We start from the raw sequence: 25210 nt of genomic DNA on the forward strand, positions 1-25210 counted from the left end.
CTGGCAATATGGGCAAATCTATGAAAAAATGCGCATTCAATTTTCTCGGAAATTTCTCTATCAATATTTACAAACTAAGATGCAAATGAAAGGTTTTAAAATTCTTTTAAAAATTCTCGAAAACTTAAGGTTTAGGGTTTCGATAGCTTTCCAGAGATAAGTTTTTTAAATTGTTTTTCAAACATTTTATTCCAACTGACAATGTTAAATTAATTGTGAATAATCTTTTCATTCAAACTGTGAATGACCCTAGGGTTAAAGTGTTATATTGAATAAAGAGTATTAATAAATAAATTTATGTGCAATTGTAAACAGATATAATTTTCTATTTCAGCCTGCTGGCTTATTGTCGTTTTTAGAAAGTGAAGATCCAGTGCCGAAAGAAGACATCGAGGAGGACAAACTCAACTTTCGGGATAATCTAAAACTGGCTGTGCTACATTCCAATAAAAACAAACGTCTAAATTATCTGATCGAAAAACACCTCGAAGGAATCAAACATTGGGGTTTAAATCTGATAGATCGGCAGGAGAAAATTCAGCAATCTCAGAAAAACCGACCAATCGTATTGCGAAATAGACGGCAACGTAAAAAAGTCGGCGATGAAGTGATCAATCTACCGCTCTTTTTCTATCAGTTCAACAAGAATCACGCTATGCCAAATCTGATCTGGAATCTCAAGACTCGTGAGGAACTGAGGGCGGCTCTGGAGAACGAAATCCGACAATTTAATGCCGATAAAGATCTGGCTGGAAGTATGCTGGTAGCATGGAACTACGAGGAGTTTGAGGTTCATTATCAGTGCCTGGCAGATGAAATAAAAATTGGAGATTATTACATTCGGCTGTTGTTGGAGAGGGATGATTGGCCTCAAAATTTGGTGAAAAATCCGTAAGTTCAAGTAAGTTAAATTGAGTGAATCATCATTGATTAAAACGTTTATTTCAGTATCGAATTGTTCAATGCCCTTTACCGGAGAGTTTTATGCCGAAACAGGTTGAACGACGATCAGCTGACGGTCACTTCGTTGCAGGCTTTAGCAAAAGTCTACAAACGGTATTACGAAGAGATCGGTTATTTTAGTGATATAACGTACATATTACAAATGCTAGATCGAGTAAGACAAATGTTCATTTCATTTAGTTTCCATTAATGCTTCTATTCTTCTGTCTATTCAGTGCCTTTCGCCAGCCCTTCGCGATGCTCTGATTGGGTTAATCAAGAATCTAGTGCTTCACAAATCAAACTGCCGTCCACTGGTTGATCATGTTAACTGTCTGGTTGATTTGGTAACACTGGCCCACTTACACACTGGCCGAGCAATGCCAAATACGAAAACGAATGTAATCGAGGCTGGTCCTAATATGAAACTACATGAAGAGAAGGACTGGTATTACAATGTGGAAAGAGAGAACGAAAAGCCTGAACGATGCGGCCCAGTGACATTCTCTGAGCTCAAAGAGCTGTGGAGCAAAGGTTTGCTAACACCCAGAACTCGCTGCTGGGCAGTTGGTATGGATGGATGGCGTTCTTTGCAGCAAATTCCACAATTAAAATGGTGTTTAATGGCTAAGGGTTCGCCACTGTACAACGAAACAGAATTAGCTCAGCATGTGCTGGATATACTCATCAAGTGTACTAGCTTCTTTCCCAGTCGGGCGCGAGATGGTGAGGCGGTTCTCATTCCGGGCCCACGACTTTCCCGAAAGCTATCTGAGTTCATCTGTTTGCCTCATATCGTACAAGTTTGTTTGACGCATGATCCGGGTTTGCTTGAACGCGTTGCATCACTTCTTTGTCAAATTATGGAAGACAATCCGGAAATGTCCAAAGTTTACCTCACCGGAGTATTTTATTTTATGTTGATGTACACTGGTAGTAACATCCTTCCGATCGCAAGATTTCTGAAAATGACTCATATGAAACAAGCGTTTCGTAGTGAAGAAACCAGTTCGCAGTCAGGTATTATGCATCGTAGCATTCTGGGTCAACTTCTTCCCGAAGCTATGGTATGTTTTCTGGAGAACCATAGTGCCGAAAAGTTTGCCGAAACTTTCCTCGGAGAGTTTGATACTCCAGAGGTTATTTGGAGCTCAGAGATGCGTCGCATGTTAATTGAAAAAATTTCTGCGCACCTCGCCGACTTCACACCCAAGTTGAAAGGGCACTCGATGGCACGATATCCGTACCTAGCCATCCCGGCGATAAGCTATCCTCAACTCGAGAATGAGCTATTCTGTCATATTTTCTACTTGCGACATCTTTGTGATACGAGAAAATTCCCGAACTGGCCAATACCAGATCCCGTAAGTTATAAAAAAAATGTCAATGACACGATTCTCATCGTTAGATATTTTCTTTATTTGAAAGGTACAACTGTTGAAACACACACTAGATGCCTGGCGGAAGGAAGTGGAGAAGAAACCATCACAAATGACTGCAACGAAGGCGTATGAAGATCTCGGTATTGATCTGAAGAAGATCCCTCAACCAGATGAATCGATCATCCGGAAAAGCTACTACCGATTAGCTCAAATGTATCATCCTGATAAAAACCCGAAAGGAAGGGTAAGTACATATGGTATGTGTGTGTGTGTGTGTGTGTGTGTGTGTGTGTGTGTGTGTGTGTGTGTGTGTGTGTGTGTTAGTTGTTGATTTGAGACAGAATGGTCAAATTCCAGAAAAATATCTCAGAAATCTAAGAAAGGCATTATTACTCTACTCTTCAAATTAATTTTTAAACTTTCGGGCTAAATTTGATTAGTATCTAACGAAGAAAACAGATTGGGAAAATAATATCCGAATACAACAACGAAATGAAAAAAGCGATAAAGCTACCGCAGAGACGACGGGACACAGACCCTTAGTTAACTTCTATGCGAGGAAATCGTCTTGCCGATTAATGTACTACACACTTAAAACCATTTCTTGAGCTCGGCATAATAAAATGCCGAAACTGATCAGCAACACGTAAATTTGCTGATTGCTCAGTAATCAATACGCATGTTTCTGAGCTTCGTTAAATGCATTCACTGATATTTCGGTAAAATGCTTCACTTTGCTGAAATTTGGCATAATTGCTTGCTGAATTTATCAGTAAACAACAGATATGCCGACATCAGCAGAGACGTTTGCCGAGATTTCGGAATATGCGCTAGCTGTTTCCGAGATTCAGCACGACAGCTGTCATTTATTGCCGCGTTACATTTTCGCTTCGCATTGTGCGATTATTTTCTAAGAAAATTCTCGAGTGAAAAAATGGATAATCTTCGAAGAAGCGTAGAACCACTTGCAAGTAAAAATATTGAATAAATATAGTGACATGTTTCGCTTTATAAAAAGCGACTTTATCAGAGCACTCGCGATTATAAGGGAAAAACACCCAACACGGGGCTCAAAGCGTTCTCGAGACAAAACTTTGAAGGGTATGCGAAAAAATAACCCAATGCATGGAATAATTCAATAGATCAAAGTAAGTTTATTTTTTGAACAATACCGTATATGCATCATTAAATATTGAACATTTTTGTAAGCCAAAAATCAATATATATTTTTATTTTCATATTTCCAGCTCGACTCGAGGTGGCCGCATCTGGAAACGCCGCTTTTTATTTATGCTACATGTTTTCAGGTAGGCTTTAAGCACTACTGGCAACAAATTTGTAAGCCTCCTTTAAGTTGTAATAAAATGAATTTTTTATCCTGAATGGCGTGTTTATAATGTTGAGAAAATACAAACAAAATTAATTGACTAGATTTTTAATTACTGATGATTCGGTAATTTATTTTTTTCATTTTTTCGTTTTATTGGATTGCCGAATATTCAGTGAACGTTTCACTGAGCAAACAGTAAATCTTATGCTGACGATTTCGGCAATATTTGACGTTTGTCAAATTTTAGGATGCCGAGACGCTCAGTAATTTTATTTTTGCCGAGATGATTGCTGATTACTCGGCTGTGCGAATCTCGGCATTTTTTTGCCGAGACTCAGCTAAAAAATTTAAGTGTGTATGTGCATGTGAAACACACAAAGCAACAGCAGAATTGAACAGAAGACCCGAGCATGTTCAGCTGTGCTCGGGTGCCACGCAGTTCAATTATAGTCATATTATCCGCAAGCAATCACTACATGTCGCATCGCAAGTTTATGTTCACTCCGTTTTTCCATCAGAAGCTGGTTCGAGATTTCTGTTTTTCTCTTTCGCTTTCTCGTTGTATCCTGATTGTATCTTGATGTGGTAGAAACGATAACCAAACTGATAATTATATTTCATATTTTTACGTTTCGTCTTTGACCCATCAGTGCAGAGCAGTTCAGTGCAATGTCTTTGCTGACGTGTCGAACGAAAACGTGTTTCCGACTTTTTTTCTGATCGATGCAGGTTTGGTAATTTAGGAGTTAGCCAAATTTTGTGGCCGATCTTTTCAAAGAATGGAGTTATCTCTCAGGGAAAGCTCTAATCAACGTTACAGAGTAAAAGTATTTTTCATAAACTGAATATCAACGAACGTCGACTTACCTATCATCGATTAATTTTACACTAGACCAATTGCAAATTTGCTTTTGACTGAATACTCTTGAATAAGACAATCGGTCATCGGGTGATTTCAAGCTAGTCGTCTTGCGCCTGGAATTGGCCACCAGTTCGAACTGACTTATGACGTTCAGGATGAATCTTAAATTAATTCATTCGTTCTGCTGAACTGATGAAGTTAGTTCGAAAAGGAGGCTTATAATTATCAGGAATAAGGGTAATTTGATATCCTATGAGTCGCTAAGAATTATTCTATCTTTTCCGATCCGATCCGATGCGGGTGCAACTATTCTTCCATGTGTTGCGATTGTTGTTTTCACACTTGTCCGATATACACCCCGATTCTGCAATCCGACGGATTTGTGATACGAACAAATCTACACTTTCGTTTGAGTTCGAATTTTGCATTCTTTATTCCGTTCGGCTTGTATTATTCGATCGACTCTAGGTCGAGATCACTTGAAATTTCGAACACTAACCATCAAAGCTGTCAACACTACTTACACGTTCTATATTATTTAAATTATTCATTTCTTAGTAAGCGAAACCGTCACACTTGTATAAACGAATTAGAACGATTCTAAACCGAACAGAAGTAATAGTACGCAAGTCGATAGAGTAATGTTCGAAAATAGAACAACTTGAACGAATGATATTCGAGTTCATACCCAATTCGAACGGAATGCAGAATGGAAATTGCACATTCGATCGGAATATTTCAAATCGATCGACGTTCAGAATAGGGGTGATAAATTCGCATCGATACATAATTGTACAGGGCTGATCACATGTTTGGATCGAGAAAGTTTCAGTTGTCCTCAATTTTGCTCTAACATTGACAATGTGTCTAAATGTGTCCCTAAAGAGTTACGATTCACGCGGACCATTTCATCCAAACACCAAGTATAACATGAAATTTTGGTTTTAGGCTTCAGTGTTTTCGATTGTAGAATAGCATTTTTCTTCAAGTACGTAAGTACGTAAAATTCAATGAGTAGTCTTCTTCGTTCTTATAGCATGTAATTCTGGACAACATGTAGAGTAGGAATTCCCAAAGTGGTCGATATAAACCCCTGGGGGTCGATATCTTTTTTGCGGGGGCGACGTAAACGAAAACTGACTATAGGGGTCGACGAGGTCTAGAAATCGACCCCCTATTGTTTGATATAAGTTGTTATTTGAAATATTTACGCTAAAAAAGTTGTGTTTAGTTGATCATCCGCAGAAATTGGTAAGTATTTTACATCAATATTAAAAAAGCAAGAAATTGAATTTTCAAAGAAATCTGTTTAAATTTTAGTAAGTAAGCAGAAGGCTTCTCGTATCTAAACTTTTACCTTCTACCAGAGGAGTCGAACTTAGGCATCTTAGCGATACGAGTTATCCGAGTCCATAAAAATAAATGTTATTTAAACGAATGCGATTCGGATTTCTATAAAAAAAAGAAATATGAAATTAACTAAGTGACGGCCAATAAGTACACTGTACCTTTCACTGTGATTTTCTCTCTGAGATGAAATTATTGCACTGGTTAGGAGATTAGTCGATATTGCAAACATCATCGAATATGATCATAAGGAGTGCAATGTTTTGTTCGATCAACATGGTGATGATTGCAGAATCAACTTTGGTCGAAGTTACGAGACCTTCTCATAAGTGTATGTATTTGTAGAATTTATTCGATCAATAGGTAGTGTATATTGTGTTTCGTATCTTCCGTGTTCTTTCTTCGAAGTTAGTGTTTTGTAAGTTGTATGTATACTAAGAAAATTTGCTTAGATTTCAAATTTTGAAATTCATTTTCATCTTTATCTTCCATACGATATAAATAAACGTTCACACCAACTCACCAAGCAATAATCATTTCATAGCTTCAGGCATAAAAGGCGATATAAGACAGCAGGGCCAAGACCGAAGTGGATACAATGAGAAACTTTTAAATGTTTACTGACAAAAATCTGAACACGATAATACAATTTGATAGGATTACACGAGGACGTTACACCACCACAACATTTCAATAACGTCTTGTACACCAACCCATCCATTGATGTTCATGTGGTCCGCATAGACTAGCCATCGGCATTGGACTGACTTGCGCTCTCATTGCCCCACCAACTGCCGCAAAATGAAAATGTTATTTTTTCTAATTCCGATTGCTTCGTACACGGTAAACGGTATCCAACGCATTGAAGCAATTTTATTTGCTTTAGAATTGATACCATGATTGATGCAAACTAATTGATATCGATTTGTTATCTGCTCGTCGCGACGTTTGCATCGCAACTTTTGGGGCAACTTATCGATTACTCCAGACTTTGTAGCAATTGTTACAACTTGATTCATCGCCGTAAACTTTGACCCAATTCTTTTCTTCGGATTCCCTCTTTTAGAACTAATTATAGTTGAAACAAGCTCTTTGGCCGCATGTGATGCATATTCAACCACAGTTAGATTAAAAAAGCATGTTATTTGGAAGATCATAATTTGTTGATACAAAAGATAAGGTGGTTTTATGCCCGTTGGAGAGCAATTTTACAGATTTTTTTTACTGCTTCGATTAAAATAAACATAAACAAATGAATAAAAAAACAAAGAATATAATATTGATAACTATTTCCAGGAAATTTTCGAACGGGTCAATCGTGCATATGAGTTCCTGTGCTCGCGCCGAAGCATCAATGATGGTCCCAACCCAGGGAACATAGTTCTCATCCTTCAGACGCAAAGCATCCTCTTTGAGCGATACTCTGACGTACTTCAGCCGTACAAATACGCCGGATATCCACAGCTTATTAAAACGATTCGGCTGGAAACAAAAGACGAGCAATTGTTTTCGAAAACGGTACCATTGTTAAGTGCCGCATCAGAACTGTGCTATCACACCGTGCATTGTTCAGCCCTGAACGCAGAAGAGCTTCGTCGAGAGGAAGGTATCGAAGCACTCCTAGAGGCTTACTCGCGATGCGTCTCTATTATGGGTGCCGATTCACAGAAAGACTCCTTGCATTATCAAGTTATATCGAATATTACCTGTTGCTTCGAAGTTGCCTGTCGCTTCGAGAATTGTCGGAAGAAAATTCTCGAGCTACCTCAGTTAATAGTCGATGTGTGTAGGGTTGTTTACTTTAAACACTCTCTTTCGGTATGCTTGGTAACCAGTTTAGCTGCCAACAACTACGATCTGCAGTGTAACCTCGTGCGAAATGGTGTGATATGGTCTTTAATGATTTTCATGTTCGATTACGATTATACTCTGGACGAAAGTGGAGTAAAAACAGATGAAAAGTCAAACAATCAGCAACTGTGTAATAATTTAGCGAAACTATCATTACTGGCTTGTGTAGCGTTGGCCGGGTATCATATGACACTATTGGATGATTCTAAGCACAGTGCAGTAAAAACTGTTCCGAAATCCAATCCTACCTCCCGTAGTGATTCTCCACACCAACCGACGGCCGTCCGAAGCCAATCTCTCACACAAACGCAACCGTACACACAAAATGCATCAAACTTAATACAGAATAATTCGAGCTTGATTCAGTCGGTTGCTATTATTGATCGCTCATTACAGGAGAAAACCGAGTCTCAGATTGTAGGAAACGTAACAGAGTCAGATGAACCGGTTGAGTGCGAGAAGGGCATTAACAACAGAAAATATAAAATATCTAGCGCAACACCAACAAACGTAATAGTAAAAAATATGTTGGATAGACTGCTGACGGTGTATGTGGCCAATAAAATGGTAACCGATCACGAAACTGAAGTATTGAAACTGATAAATTCAAATACTCGCAACCCGTATCTCATTTGGGACAACGGTACACGAGCGCAACTTTTGGACTTTCTTGAGTTTCAGCGATCCAACGCAACGAAGGAGCAGTTTGAAAATATAGCCGATGTTCACGAACTCGTGAAAATTTTTTCGTTTGATGCTCATAAGTAAGACGATTTATTCTCGTTATCAACTATTATTAATTGTTTTTTCTTTCATTTTTCGCCAGAGACGAGTTGAAAATTGGAGGAATTTTCATTCGAATCTACAATGAAATGCCAACATTCCCCATCGTCAATCCAATAACATTTGTGATCGATCTGCTCGAGTTTCTTAAGCAAGCTTACAATTATCTGACAACCAAGAATATTCGACCGATCCCACCACCAACAATAACAAACGTCAACAGTCAAGGCATTCTAATTCCAACGAAAACATGGAAACCTCTGGTCCCTACCAAGGCCAACTCAACGAACAATAATGTGAACTATAATAACCACAACAACAACAACAACAACAATAACCCCAACCACCGTAGCACTGCCGGTCAGCATACAAAACAGCAGGATATCAGCGCCGTGCTAAGTGAGTACAGCCGGGCAAAACAACGAAGTCAATTAGCAAAGTCAGATTCGTCGAACGCTGAGGACTCGACAAAGATTTATGATTTTGCATCAAACCCCAACGCGATTAATCACATTGTAATGGCTTTGAAAGCGCTCATCTCTGTCATTAAATCGAACAGCAACGTTGAAATCCAATGTATTGGTCATTTTGAAATGTTGTTCGGGTTTCTTTCTTCAAACTTGTGTGACAGGGATAAAATACTGAAATCATTGGCGCTAGAAGTGGTGTGCTTAGTCTCACGCAACAAAGAATGCGTGACGGAAATATCTGCCTGTGAGATATTTGGCCTATATTTGGTAGCATTGAGAGATAAGGATCTAAGAGATATGCAACAGAAAGTGTTGGATACACTTTCAGGGCTGTTGAACGTACCGAAAATGATCAAAGAGGGACATTCGAAAGGAACGGTAATCTATTTATTGGATTTGTTTTGTAATTCCAACAATCCTCAGATTCGGGAATGCTGTGCCGAACTATTAGCGAAAATGAACGCGGATAAATTGAGTGGACCGAAGGTATATATGCATTAATTTACCTGAACGTTTATTTAGTTCGCAATAAAAAACTCTCTTATCCATTGCAGATTCGTATCACGGTATGCAAGTATTTACCGTCAGTATTTCTGGACGCTATGGTCGATTCACCGTCTGTGGCAGTTCAAATGTTCGAATCAACTCACGAGCATCCGGAACTGATCTGGAACGATCGGATACGAAGTAGTGTTTCAGATGCAGTGCACGACATGGCGGACAGTTTCTATGTTCAGCAGAAACATAATCCGAAAACGCTTTGGCGTGACCCCGAAGTTTTACCCGATATCATTTCCAACGAATTGGTTGTATCCGGTGTGTACCTGCGGCTGTACATATCAAATCCAGGGTGGACGTTGCGCAAACCAAAACAGTTCCTTTCAGATTTGTTGGATTTCATAGTAGATAATATTAGCAGGAATGGTGTCGATAAAAATATTCTTGATATTTCGACAACTGCGCTAGTGCTGCTTTTGAATGCCCAACCAAATCTTTCAGATTCGGTACCGGTGTTAGGGCATATACCGAAATTCTTTCGACAGCTGTCTGTTCAACCAAAAAGCGCACTTACAGTATTGCATCAGTTATCCCTTTCAGAGGTATTCGATTCTTGTAATTTTGAGTTCTAAATATTAACATATTTCATCTGATTAGATCTGTGTTAGTGCCATTTCTCAAACTGACTGTATACCAGCACTAAAGTCGTGTATGGAAGGTCATCGAGAGCTTTTAGCTACAGCATCGGAAACATTGAGTCGACTTTTTAAATGTCAACATGTAGGTCAATGTTAAGCAAAACGTGCACGAAGTAGACAACATTCTTGTTAATATACATCCTTTATGTTTGCTAGGATTCGTTGATTCGCCAATCATTGGAGTGTCAGCTAATACCATTTCTTCTGGGTCTTCTTGAAAGTCGAATTGATTCTACAACAAGTCCAGCGATGGTGAAAGCACAAATCGTTGCAGCTTTAAAAGCTATGACATCGAACTTAACCTATGGAGACCGGGTAGCCCATATCTTGAATCAAAATCCAGTGTGGGCAGAGTACCGAGATCAAAAGCATGATCTATTCATTACCGATACCAATGTGAGAGGCTATCTCACAGGTCAGTAGCTATCACTTCACTTTCCGAATTTTCAAATATCCTCCTATATTTCGTATCATATTTCAGGGGCTCCAACTACCACTGCTGGATATTTGACACAGGGGCCAGTCAAGAATGTTGAAGTACTGACTTCACCGCCCCCGATGGATCGCGACGACCCACTGTTTGTGCGTAGCAGTAGCAACGATTCGTAAGTTCCACAGAAAACCGGAATCATTCATCGTGCACACTTTTCAAAATCTTCATTAGGAAAGCCAGTTTTACCTTGAAAGAAGAAGTCGCCAGTCTTTTATTCCACTAGCTCTCGTTTTATTTAGTACTTTGTGTTTTGCAAATGAACTGATATAATATTTTTAGGTAGCAGGAAGACAGAACAAATGATTATAGTAAAGTATGCACCATTCGGAGAAAACTGTTAAACATTACTTCGTAATTAACAAACTTCAGAAAATAGCTTCTAAAGATGTAAACTGTACACTATATTAAAAACTAAGATAATGAATTTTTATTATAATGTGATATTTTTAAAATGTAATTTATATGGTGAAGTCCAATAACTACAAGAGAGATAAACATCATTACAAATTAGAACATTTTTCTACTATTTATTGAATGCGCACTAAATATCACAATCATTATTAGACCTACATTGCGTTGATGATAGTTGTCTTAATCGAAAGTCGACCCTTTTTTAATACAATAGAATACGAATCTGCTGCAAAGTCTGTTTCAACAGAAATGCCAAATTCCACAAAGGAATGTAATGCCAAGACTTTGACTTCCCCATCCCGTCGTACTTGTAGCGTATCGAGGTTCAATCAGTAACCCATAACTTTCATAGCTCGGTAGTTGGCGAGGATTGTTCAACGATATCCACCGAAATAGTGAAACGAACCAATCTTCGTTGTTTAGATTCTTTCGATTCTACGGCAGCGAGACGCTTTAGCGACAATATAGCCGATATGTTACACGAGCAGTTGTCAACGATAACATGGTAACGACGATTCTCGAGTTATGATTGAAGTCATCAAAGGAAATTAAACCCGATGTCGATTCCTTATATATAATTGTACCCAAACCAAGTCGATCCGATTTTGCAATTGTGATGTCATGGTGAATTTTATCGAAGACAAAGTAAAGATCGGTGTAGATAACGTCCGTCTGAAACCGTTTGACATGACCTTGGACACGTTTATATCGATAGAGTGCAAAGCATAATTAGATACAGGAAAATTAATCGCCGTGCGTTCTATTTCCTGCTGGGATAGAAAATCGCAAGAGAAAATACTTGCGAACCTTTCCGAAGTTTGTTAATTCCAAAGTTATGTTTAACAGTTTTCTTCGAATTGTCCATACTTTACTATAATTATTTGGTCTGTCTTTCAGTTGGAAAATTTCCCGAGTACACGAACCAATATGATCTACGAATTGCATTTGCTATGGCCAACCAAATTTTTTTCTATGCTTATTAACATATTTCCAGAAAGCTCACGGGTTAGGCTTCATTCTACGTTCTACATTATTTAAATAGCTTGCATGGCCGTTTCGGTACGAAGTAATTATTACACTCAATACACTTTTTACGCGGTTTTTTAAGCGTTTTCAGAAGTTACGCCTTTTTTTACTCTAATATTCAAAGTTATCCGGTTTTATCTTAGATATGCATTAAACGTCGAGATCTGGTGTTATCCCGAACAGTCAACTCTCAGACATTTGGAAAATTTTCGATTTTCTTAAAATTTTATTTTAAACACACCAGATTTCGATGTTTCACTAATCATCATATCATTTTACAACCGGAAGTTGGATTCGCATTATGTCCGTTTTTAACCTTTCGAAGAAGCCATCTCCGAGGAATTCGTAAGAGTATTCGGTGGTTGTGGGCGGTACGCTTGTGTTAGTAGCACATATCATAACACATGGATCAATAAGTCCCGAGACTGAAGCAGAGATGGCGCTCGTAGTAAACCAGTAACCACGTCTTTCTAGAAACGGGTCAAAATTTTAAGTCGATCCGACCAGAAACAGCTGAGTTATCGAGGTTGGAGTAAAGTCGTTTTGTAACGGGTGATTTTTTAAGAGCTTGAGAACTTTTTTAAACAATAAAACGCATAAAATTTGCAAAATCTCATCGGTTCTTTATTTTAAACGTTAGATTGGTACATGACATTTACTTTTTGAAGATAATTTCATTTAAATGTTGACCGCGGCTGCGTCTTAGGTGGTCCATTCGGAAAGTCCAATTTTGGGCAACTTTTTCGAGCATTTCGGCCGGAATAGCCCGAATTTCTTCGGAAATGTTGTCTTCCAAAGCTGGAATAGTTACTGGCTTATTTCTGTAGACTTTAGACTTGACGTAGCCCCACAAAAAATAGTCTAAAGGCGTCAAATCGCATGATCTTGGTGGCCAACTTACCGGTCCATTTCTTGAGATGAATTGTTCTCCGAAGTTTTCCCTCAAAATGGCCATAGAATCGCGAGCTGTGTGGCATGTAGCGCCATCTTGTTGAAACCACATGTCAACCAAGTTCAGTTCTTCCATTTTTGGCAACAAAAAGTTTGTTAGCATCGAACGATAGCGATCGCCATTCACTGTAACGTTGCGTCCAACAGCATCTTTGAAAAAATACGGTCCAATGATTCCACCAGCGTACAAACCACACCAAACAGTGCATTTTTCGGGATGCATGGGCAGTTTTTGAACGGCTTCTGGTTGCTCTTCACTCCAAATGCGGCAATTTTGCTTATTTACGTAGCCATTCAACCAGAAATGAGCCTCATCGCTGAACAAAATTTGTCGATAAAAAAGCGGATTTTCCGAATGGACCACCTAAGACGCAGCCGCGGTCAACATTTAAATGAAATTATCTTCAAAAAGTAAATGTCATGTACCAATCTAACGTTTAAAATAAAGAACCGATGAGATTTTACAAATTTTATGCGTTTTATTGTTTAAAAAAGTTCTCAAGCTCTTAAAAAATCACCCTGTAGTTTGTTTAAAAAATGGAAAAAACCGAGTTTCGTGTTTTGATAAAACATTGTTTTTTAATGGGTAAAAACACCGTGCAAGCGAAACAATGGATTGAAAAATGTTATCCGGACTCTTGTCCATCAAAAGCAACGATTTGTCGGTGGTTCGCCGAGTTTAAACGTGGTCGTACCGACACAAATGACGCGGAACGCTCGGGTAGACCTTTGGAAGCCGTCACACCGGAAAATGTGAGTGAAGTGACAAAAATTATAATGAAAGATCGTAAAGTGAAGCTCCGTGAGATTGCTGAGATGACACAGATATCATATGGAAGTGTATTTACTATCCTTCATGAAAAATTGAGCATGGAAAAGGTTTTTTCCAAGTGGGTGCCGCGATTGCTTTCGATGGAACAAAAACAGCAACGAGTCGATGATTCAGAAAGCAGTTTATCGCTATTTAATCGCAACAAAAAAGATTTCTTGCGTCGTTACGTGACCATGGACGAAACATGGATACATCACTACACTCCAGAGTCGAAGCGGCAGTCATCTGAATGGCGCACAGCTGGCGAAAGCCGTCCGAAGCGTCCGAAAACGCAGCAGTCAGCTGGCAAAGTCATGGCGTCAGTTTTTTGGGATACGCATGGCGTGATTTTCATTGACTACCTCGAAAAAGGTAAATCGATCAACAGTGATTATTATATTGACTTACTGGTGCGTTTGAAGGAGGAAATCGCAAAAAAAACGACCGCACATGCAGAGAAAAAAACCTTTTTCATCAAGACAATGCACCCTGCCACAAGTCGATGAAAACAATGGCGAAATTGAACGAATTGGGCTTTGATCTGCTTCCCCACCCCCCATACTCGATAGATTTAGCCTCCAGTGACCACTGGCTCTTTGCTGATCTTAAAAAATGCACCAGGGAAAAAGATTTGGCTCAAATGAGGTTTTTCCACTGCACAAAATTGACCATCTACAAAACGCTATTAGACTAGATGTTCTCTATGGTCACGAGACCTGGACTATGTTGGCAGAGAACCAACGCACTCTTAGTGTTTTCAAAAAATAGGTGACCATCTATGGCGGAGTGATAAGACCCGGACGGAGTGATTAGGAGGCCGGACGATAGTTCCGTGAAAATGGTTCTTGAGTCCGACCCGGATCGCAAGGTGGATCGATCTACAAAGTTTTCGTGCCTTGAGTGGCTGGCGACGAGCAGCCATGGGCCTAGTTAGATGGAGACGTATGCTTGATACAGTAAAGGACACGCCTAGTCATGGCGTGTCCTTTACTGTATCAAGCATACGCTACATACTGCATCAAGCATATGCTGCTAGGTAAGGTAAGTAAGATTCAAAGGAAAAATCTTAAAGTTCCATATGGAGCTCATGAATTTAATACGAATCCGAATTACAAACTGTAATTTAGAGCGATGAAAAAACGTGAAAATTTCACCTAAATTTCGCTGAACACTCTTTCAATTTATAAATTACGTTAGATGAAGCCTAAATAAACTTGTTCGTTTTCTTTAAGTCAAACGAGCATCTATTACAGCATTTTTTCGTACTAAAAGACTATTCAAATTTAACGTAAATACTGTATATTTTGAAATAAAATTCTGTAAACCAACTCGTCCCGTAACGATTCGCACAATTTTCGTAAAATAAGTTGCAATTAACGAGAATCAGTTATTTCTTATGTTAACCGAAAATCCAAATCCAATCCTGATATTTATTAACTCTAATGAATAATGTAATATATGTTTCAAAAAGGGTTACCAATCGTTATCTAATTAGTCGAGCCACGTTATTATTCTGCTCAATAGTCGATATACAGCCAACGAATTAATTCCAAAATCTTCGCTTCAGCTCCAATAAGCAATCAAAATAAAAAAAAAAAATTATTTTGAAATTATGTCGGGTAACAGAGGTATTTTGGCCACTTCATATATTTTGGTCCACCTAACAAACTTTATGGATTTAATCGATGTTAAGTAACCAATGTTGCATCAATTTGAATCTAATCACTTTAAATTACCTTTTGCGGAAGGATTTGTCAATGATATTTCAACATTTGGCAGATATTTTTACAAAAAATGATTTATTCAAATATGGCAGTCAGTTGATACCTACGGATGACGAAAAACTAAGATGAAGTTGAATTTTCTCAATCATTTTTCAAAAGATATTACATCTTAAAAAAGGACTATGAAAATAAAAGCAAAACATAATTGTTTAATTAACAATTACTAATCTAATGTTCAAAATATCTTCCAAGTTTTAAGAAAAAATCGTTTTTACTATAAGACTTTCGATATTGTGTAAGGTGATTGATTGTCAACAACAATGTTACAGAGCTCGATATTCGGAATTGGTTCAAGGAAATGCGATTTTGGAAGAAGAAGTTCTCTAAAGTCTTTACTAGCACCAACGGTGTAGTGAATGGAGAGTGAGTTTTCCTTCGATCTTGATCCAGCTGATTTATAGACGTGGAGTATAAAAAAATTTATACTCCCTTGTTTAAAAAGTTCCCGGAATTCATTCGGAAAATTAAAAATACAAGATTATTTATCAAAATCGAAATTGTCCTCTTCAAAGTATTCCCCATCGACAGTTCAGTTTTCGGTATAGTCATCAGAGCCATCTGCGAATTTCCCATAATATCATCTACACTGAGCTAAATTTTCTTTTTCAGATTATATGATATTCTAATGATTTTGCACTATTAGCATTTCCAATAATAGTTACAAGATGTGTTCAACATCATGTCAAATATATGAGATAATCTTATGAAACACAAAACCCTTCTTAACGTTATTTTTACAAGATTTCCATATAACGAATGAAATTTCCAGTCTAAGTGAAATTTATTGGCGCGTCTTATAACCATTACTAGATATCCGCACAACATACATTGGAACAATTTATGAAGCGCATATTATATTCACTTCGAATTTATTTATATAGGTTCATATAATTATGACTAGTTTTATAAAATTTATATATATATATATATATATATATATATATATATATATATAACTTTCAATGGAGGTCATACGGATAGCAGATAATTGCCAACTACTACTTTTCTTTGAGGATTCAAGCTATACTAGTATTCCATTCGGTAAGGGATGATATTTGCGAAAGAGAAGTGAGATCCCGAGACTGAAAATAAAAAAACTGAATCTTACTAAACAGATAGAGTAATGAAATGTACCGGATATATATTTCATGGTCCGTTAACGCATATCCTTGAACGAAGTTGGATGAGCTGTCTTGTCAGCGATTTAAAATTACATTGAGATGCGAAACTTCCTGAAAAATGGTCTGGAGCAGTTGATGAATATCGAGGACACAACTATTCACGACTTTCATCTAATTTCAATATAAATTATATGGGATATTTTTATAACTTTCATTATGATAACGTCCATTTAGATTTGACGTACACATTAAATAAAGATTATAAGTTTCCATATAATTTCTATGAATTATATTCTGCATATGATTCATATGACAAATCTAATGAATATAAATAAGATTTTCATTTCAGTGTAGGGTGCTGAAACGCGCTCCACGGAGCAGTTTTTTGAGTCGACCGAATAGAAAAAAGTCGCCGGGAGCCCAATCAGGTGAATTCGGTGGTTACTGAATGGTACTCGTTTCGTTTTTAGCCAAATGTTCATGGGTAACGAGGGCATTGTGTGATGGTGCGGTATCGTGGTACAAGATCCATGAGTTGTTTGCCCACAAATCTGGTCCTTTTCGGTGAATTGCAGAACGCAAACTTCTCATAGCACCCAAATAATACTCTTTGTTGGAGGTCTGGTACTACACCCTTATTCAACATAACGTAAAATTGAGTGACACACCACTTGCATCAAAAGTGCACGTACTCTAAACTTGAGCTACCACCTATCTACTCATGTTTGAGTTAAGAGACGATGCTTTCAAAATTTGAGTATTTTCTACTCAAAATACGGAAAAAATATTTTTTTTTAAATTTGAGTGAGTTTATCTCAAAACATGAATTCTTTGCACTCAAAATAAAAACATTCTTATTTGTAAATGTTTATATACAAAGTCATTCTTCTTTCTTTTAAATGGAAAGCCCAGAAAAGTGATTCAAAACCGTTTCCTTTTGATCGGTTTGGAGTCGAAATTGAACGATGTTGGTATACTTACGTTGTACTTCTCACTTAGCATAATTGATTGTATGAATAAATGCGAGGAAACTCGTGGCCTGAGCAAATTTTACTTAATTCCATACTCAAATTTTGACATATTGTTCCAGTTTATAAATTTGAGTGATCACAACTCAAGCCATGAGTTATGTTCAAAGAGCGTGTATGGAACAAGTTCATGATACACAACACCCTTGTAATCAATGAGAACTGTGAGCATCGCCTTCTTTTTCGACTGAAAACTTGTTACAGTTAAGTTAGTAACTTAAGGTTCATGAGGGGTTTGTGTTAAGCGTGTACGAAACACTCTGCATTAAAGCAGAGACAATTAGGTTTTGCACGAGCATGCCATAACCTCACAAAATGAACTTTTTTTGACAGTCGACGTGTACTTGTTTACAGTTTATAAGTTCATCGTTGGAATGTAAAAATTGCAAGTCGCTTCACACTCAACTGATTCATACATATATCACTCCTTGAAGCTGGAAACACATACAGGGCAATCTTTTTATTTATTTTCTCTGTAGATTCCGTTTTAACAGGCACTTTTTCGTCATTTTTCAATTTTTAACATGCAGTCGCAAAACAAAACAAGTACACTGCAACTGTCAAAGATGAACTTGATTCATCGGCAGTTCATTTGTGTCGTCATCGTGCAAAACCTAATAGTAAATTACTCGCTTGAAGAGCGAAACGGTACAGATGATTATTTTGAGTACACCGGCCGGACGGAGGGAAAAAATGACAAGTCAGTTGTTTGGGTGAACACGCACGCGGTGGACGTGTCGTTCGGGCAGAGACCCGTCGGTGAGGAAAATAAAGAGAGACCGCGTGGGACCCTTCTTGGCCCCCGGAGTGATTGAAACCGTTTAGTCGGGAGTGAGGTCGGTCTCTGCCAATAATTGTCACCCGGAGAAATCCGTGCTCGTGTGTCGCACGTTTGCTAAACGGAACGAAGTGCTCGAGGTGGAGATTTCGGGAGGCGAATCGATTTCACGGAAGCACGACAGCACGGCGGAAGAATCACGAGTGGAGTGGTCCATCGCCCTTAGCCTGTGTGATACTTCGGGCGGAACTTCGCGAATCTCCAGGAGGAATCCTTTATTCATTGGGGAAGACGACGGTAGTTGAAGGAGAGAGCAGACGGTCAGGCTGGAGTAAAGTTACATCGCCAGTCAGTGGGATTAAACCCTCACAGAAAGGAACAATTGAACAATAAGGAAAGGTGGATTGGTGACTCCCAAGAGGTCCTCCGGCCTGCTGCGCGGCGATCTCGGAACAACTTTGGCATTGTGACGACGAACCACCGTTGATGGACTGCTTACGTGCTCCACATTTGCCGAGGCGGAGATCATCGAGGCGACCGAAAAGCAACCCGGATTGGTGACTCGCAAGAACGGCGATCTGCTGAAAAAGGTGAGTGCACGGCTTGTTTTACTTTACCTCTCTTTTAAATGAACCGTTATTATTATTGATTGGTGGGTTATTATCGCTTTGGGCTGAGAGACCAATGTCCCCCCAACAGGGACCAAATGTTTTTATAACACTGGCGCCCAACTAAAAATCCCACACGAAAATTTTTTGATTTGTGTATTTGAGCCAAAATTTGTTAGTTTAACGTTCAAGTAAGATTTGTGATATTTTAAGATTGGGTTTGGTTCCGTGATACTTAATATATAAGCAAAATGGATTTCACTCATTTGAATGATGAGGAAATCAACTATGAAATGGCATTACGCCACATGGTTAATCTGGGTGCAATGACCCATAGAGTAAAAGTTCAACGTTTGCGGGCGGCGGTAGCAGATGACCGCAAACAAAACATAATTCATGACTGCTCGGATCATGTAATGAGTCCGACGGTCAACATAGAAGCTTGCCAGCAGGCAATCTATGAAATTCAAAAAGTCGTTGAGCCAGCCATTCGCAGCTCCGACAAACAAAACCTCTGTCAAATACGGTCGCGACTGTTACATTACAGAAACAGGTTGGCAATAATAAAACCACCGATGTTTCTCGTGGACGCGCACAAATCGCTCGTATCGTTTGTCAAAGTGTTATTCGATGATGTGCAAAAGGTAATGACAGATCCAGTGAATGAGGTAGCAAGTGTAGTGCCGATAGATAAGCGCCAACCAGCACCGGAAAGGACCGGAAAGCAGCCCGGACAGGAGGCTAGATCCACGTCAGGAGAAGTTGAGAAGGAGCACAGCAAAGGCAGTGGACAACTCTCCACATTACCGGCAACCAGTTCTCCAGCAAGGCAGAGCGGAGGGGATACATCACTAAGCTCGGGATTTGATGGACAGCAATCAACATTAGGCAGCGGAAGGCGAAGCAATTTACTGCTATCACACTACACCCCACCGCCATTGGAATTCCCATCGATGGTTCCAGATTCTTTTAACACGAGCAGGAGAGGAGAAAATCTTCATTCAAATTTGCAGAATGATGGTGTCAATCCTACACCTGTGGGTAACAATCGAGCGGCTACCGGAACACGTAACGTATGGGAAAAATACAACCAATTGCGGGACGATTTGTTGCATCATTTACTACGCCGAGAAGCGGGACCATCCAACGAACGAAGCGAGGACAGACGCATGCTGAAGGCAGTACACAACTGGCCATTCAAGTTCCGGGGTGAAAAAGATACGACATCACTGAACATTTTTCTGGATAGAGTCGAGACGTTTGCCAGATCAGAAGGAATGAACGACAATACACTGTTGGCGTCGATCGAACATCTTCTGCAGGAAGACGCATTGGATTGGTATGCGCGAGCAATGGCACAACGATCATTAGTTTCATGGGAGGCGTTCAAGCAAGAGATCAGAAAGGAATTTTTACCAAGCGGTTACGCACAGATTCTCCGATTAGAAGCCTGTTTCCGTTTTCAAGGACAGAACGAGTCTTTCGCCAAGTATTATCGTGATATTGCAGCACTGTTCCGTTTCGTGACACCGGCAATGAGTGAAGAGGAGAAGTTTTTCATCGTGAAAAAGAATATGAACGCCGATTATGCGGCGATCGTAACAGCCGCGAGGCCTCGTACGTTGCAGGAAATGGTAGAAATCTGCACCAGCTTCGACGAAACAAGGATGCTTCTCAATAGACAGCGGAGGATTCCAATTCCACACAGTTCACTATTAGAACCAAGCTTCGCGACACCTGGGGTTGTAGCGAAACCGGCGCCACCAACACAGTTTCAATCACGTTATGGCAGAGTTCATGCCATTGAGATGGAGCAAAACGCAACAGAAATGTCGTCTCGAGCACAAGATTCATCAGTGGAGGATGGAATGGAAGGAACAGAGGGAGAAGACGAATACTGGCAGCTGAAAATAGATCAACTAATGGAGCAAGTTAATGCAATCAAGTTGAACATGTTCAACAGAAGCGCGAAACCGGCTTGGAGGTCATCATCGAGTTCAGAAGGTTCGTCACTCAACCAACCAGCTGCGAGACAATCGATAATCCATCCACGGCTGGCGCAGGAAAAGCTGAAAACGCAAGGTCGTCAGTATCAACCGCCGGTAAGGTACCAGCATCTAAACACACAAAGCTCTACAGGCGAGTCGATTAGGCGAGAGCGACAGGTGCAACCAGAAAGCGGAGAAGTGGCTCCAGATCAGAAACGGAATGGATTAATCTGCTGGAACTGCGATGAAGATGGACATCGATTCATGGATTGTCCGAAACCTCAAGCAATTCTCTTTTGCTAAAGATGCGGGCGGAAAGGATACTCCTTGCGAAGCTGTATAACGTGTCGAACTGACGCGGGAAACGCTACAGCGGGGAATCTATAATAGAGGGTGTTGAGTCTCCGCATTATGTCGAGAACCCCTCAGACATCACCAATTTTGGACTCTTGAATACAATAATCATTCCCGGATTAGACAACCGCCCACATGCGACTATTAATATCCTGGGCAAGGAAATGATAGCGCTTTTGGACAGTGGTGCAAACTGTTCACTGTTAGGAGGAGTAAACGTAGAAATCGCCGAGCAACTGAATTTGCGCAAAGGAATGGTAGAAGGTGGCATCAAAACGGCGGATGGAACGCAACACAAAATCTCACATTTCATTCGTGTTCCCATAGTTTTCAACGGTCGCAATGAAACCATCCAATTGTTGTTAGTTCCGACGATACCGGATTGCGTAATTTTGGGCATGAACTTCTGGAACAAATTCGGAATCAAGGCAACGTGTTGCACCATTGAAGCAGAGACAAATGAGGCGAAAGCAAAAGAAAATGAGTCCATGAAAACTCTCAGCAGAGACCAACAAAGACGTCTTCAAACAACAATTGCGAAGTTTCCGTTGGCAGAGGAAGGAAAACTGGGAAGAACAACACTGTATGAACACCGTATTGAAGTAGGAGACGCACCACCACGCAAGCAACGCCATTACCCGATGTCACCATATGTGCTGGAGGAGGTAAACCGCGAGATTGACAGGATGCTATCATTAGACGTCATCGAAGAAGCGCGCTTCTCCCCATGGAACAACCCACTCGTAGCCGTGAAAAAGAAAACGGGAAAATATCGAGTTTGTTTGGACGCACGTCATCTGAATTCTGTGATGTTAGAAGAGAAATCGAGAAGGTCGACGAAGAGAAAATAAGCAGTGTCGTGAAGTTTCCCATCCCAACAAGCAGAAAAGAGGTACAACGGTTTCTAGGTTTGTGCAATTGGTACCGACGTTTCATTTCGGATTTTTCACGTCTAGCTGTACCATTAACGGAACTCACAAAGACGAAGAACAAGTTTCGATGGAACGCGCAAGCAGACGAGGAAGATGATGCCCCAAATGGGAAACCTGAAACCAGCAAAGCTACCATGGGAACTAATTTCCATAGACTTCGTCGGTCCGTTCCCACGTTCAAAACAAGGAAACACAGTTATGCTAGTCATAGTTGACTGGATTACAAAGTACGTTATCGCACATCCGATGAAAGCCGCAGATGCAGCAAAGATGTCACAATTTCTGGAACAAGAGGTCTTTCTAAAGTATTCGCGACCAAGGATAGTTTTGTTGGACAATGGGAAACAGTTTGAATCTTTGGTGTTCCAATCTCTTCTAGTCAAGCACAAGATCGTTCACATGAAGACAGCATAGTACTGTCCCATGGTCAACAATGCAGAACGAGTGAACCGCGTGCTAATCACCTGCATTAGAGCCTTACTGGAAGGAGATCATCGCGATTGGGATAGTCAGCTTCCAGCCATCACGGCCGCGGTAAATAGTGCAAAGCATGAAGCAACCGGAATCAGTCCACACTTCACCAATTTCGGAAGAGATTTGATACTGCATACAGATCTATACACACAGCAGAACTTGAACACTCCAGACGATCCAAAAGTAGCACAGGATTTGCGGCTATCAACCATACAACGCATGCAGGACTTCGTACTGCAACGTATCAAGAACAACCACGAAAGGACAAAACAACGTTATAACCTCCGCACACGCATGATATCGTTCAAAGTCGGAGATTTGGTGTGGCGCAGAACGTTCGGACTCTCCTCAAAGGCAGATCATGTGAACAGAAAGCTGGATCCAAAATTCGTTCCGGCAATAGTGAAGGAGATTCTCGGCGTGAACCTATACATTCTGGAAGACGTAGTAACTGGAAAGAAGGGCAGGTATCACGCGAAGGACATCAAGGCAGATTAGTGGAAACTTATACAGCTATATATGCAGACCAAGTCTGTTAACTAAGAGTTTGGAAGCTCCAAAAACACCGCAAGTGTTCGGGATAAATCACACTTCATCAGGGTGCGGCGAGCAACAACGGTTAGACTACCTCCCCACCTTGTTAGGACAACTTGCAGTAATGCAAGCCCCGCCAGGCTTACCATTAGCGTATCGTGAGAAAACGCACCCAAGTTGTACGATCATTGAAGCATAAAAGCCTTTTTTAAAGCGTGCCGGTAGCGGACCGTGAGAAAAACGCACATCGGAACCTTCGTCGATTCAGCGAAGCAGAGCCTTTGCAGGCATGCCGGTAGCGAGCCGAGAGAAAAACGCATAGAGTGATTCGAGAAACCAGAAAGCCTTCAGCAGGCCGGCCGTTACCGTAACGGGAGAAAACGGATGGTCGAAACATAGACTCAGGAGTCTGGTCAATTCAAGTCATAGGATTGAGGAAAGAGAGTCATAGGGTGGATAGATTGGTCGGGGAAGGCCCAAGACAACTGACAGTCGCAGCAAGTTGCTGTCGAGACGTCAGGGACGGGATCGGACTTCCTCCCAGAAAAGACTGAGGATGTCCACACGTTACCGTTAAGCGAGAAAACGGATTCAAGCTAAGCAACAGCTTGAATTATGTCGACAACCCACGTACACAAAAATCACCCAAGTACGACGAAAATAGCCTTGGCAGGCAGTCCGTTAGCGAAACGAGAGAAAACGCAACCAAGTATCACGAAACAAGCCTTCTTCAGGCAGTCCGTTAGCGAAACGAGAGAAAACGCAACCAAGTATCACGAAACAAGCCTTCTTCAGGCAGACCGTTAGCGAAACGAGAGAAAACGCAACCAAGTATCACGAAACAAGCCTTCTTCAGGCAGTCCGTTAGCGAAACGAGAGAAAACGCAACCAAGTATCACGAAACAAGCCTTCTTCAGGCAGACCGTTAGCGAAACGAGAGGAAACGCAACCAAGTACCACGAGACGAGCCTTTTGCAGGCAACCCGTTGGCGGAACGAGAAAACGCGTATCGATGGATGCAGTTTTGTGGAAAGACACATCGGTTACGAATCATGAGAAAGGAAGAACCAAGTAGCAGTCCGAGCAAACCAGGACAATGGCAACAACACAGCTAACAGGCGCAAGGTGGAATTGCATGGGAGCAAACATCGGGAACCACGATAATTGCAAAAGGACGAAGCAAAGCGCACATGTTTCTAGCAAGCTGCGAATTTTAGTTCATAAGGAGTAAATACAACCGCACAGAAGGATATCGTGAGAGTATTAAAGCCTACACAGGCCTGCCGTTTGGTCAGATCGGGAGAAACTGACAGTCGTTTAAACAGCTATGAGTTACACCAGCTACAAAGTTTCACGAAAACACGAGATCGGAAGAAACTACCCATTCCTGGATTGGTGTCGACGTCATGCAAGATCCAGAGCAGTCAGGATTCGTAAATCGGATCGGGTAGACAGTTGTAATAGGGGTCGTTATGACAATCCGTACAAAAGTAACGCGATTCTGGGCGCGGTAAAACCCTTGCATTGGGCTCATAACGATCGAGGGACTAAATACCTCTTTTCCTCTACGACAGTCAACCATTTGTTACAAACCAAATAAGCTATCACAAATACATTGTTTAGTTATATCTTTATTGTTAATTCAAACCTATTTAGCACTAAAATAGGTTAAGAGTTTATTGAATGTTCTGCCGTTACAACAGGACTTTCGTGTTTTGTGTATAAGGACTTACCCGGAGACTGATAGCCATAAG

The 25210-nt window shown here is 40.3% G+C and overlaps 1 protein-coding gene across 3 annotated transcripts in view; it reads left to right on the forward strand.

The window, feature by feature from the left end:
- Positions 1 to 25210, forward strand: part of LOC131438289 (dnaJ homolog subfamily C member 13) — a 56251-nt gene that overhangs the window by 20859 nt on the left and 10182 nt on the right. For 2 of the 3 annotated variants that reach the window (XM_058608186.1, XM_058608188.1), the window contains 10 exons: positions 335 to 891; positions 949 to 1117; positions 1179 to 2306; positions 2371 to 2568; positions 7160 to 8478; positions 8541 to 9453; positions 9522 to 10067; positions 10123 to 10245; positions 10320 to 10578; positions 10645 to 10768. In XM_058608186.1, coding sequence (XP_058464169.1) covers positions 335 to 891; positions 949 to 1117; positions 1179 to 2306; positions 2371 to 2568; positions 7160 to 8478; positions 8541 to 9453; positions 9522 to 10067; positions 10123 to 10245; positions 10320 to 10578; positions 10645 to 10768 — 5336 coding nt within the window. Of the gene's footprint in view, positions 1 to 334; positions 892 to 948; positions 1118 to 1178; positions 2307 to 2370; positions 2569 to 7159; positions 8479 to 8540; positions 9454 to 9521; positions 10068 to 10122; positions 10246 to 10319; positions 10579 to 10644; positions 10769 to 10935; positions 11170 to 25210 lie in introns of those variants that run through there. The other variant, XM_058608187.1, reaches the window with a different exon arrangement.

Source organism: Malaya genurostris, chromosome 3 (assembly GCF_030247185.1).
Source record: "Malaya genurostris strain Urasoe2022 chromosome 3, Malgen_1.1, whole genome shotgun sequence".
Classification (NCBI taxonomy): Eukaryota; Metazoa; Arthropoda; class Insecta; order Diptera; family Culicidae; genus Malaya; species Malaya genurostris.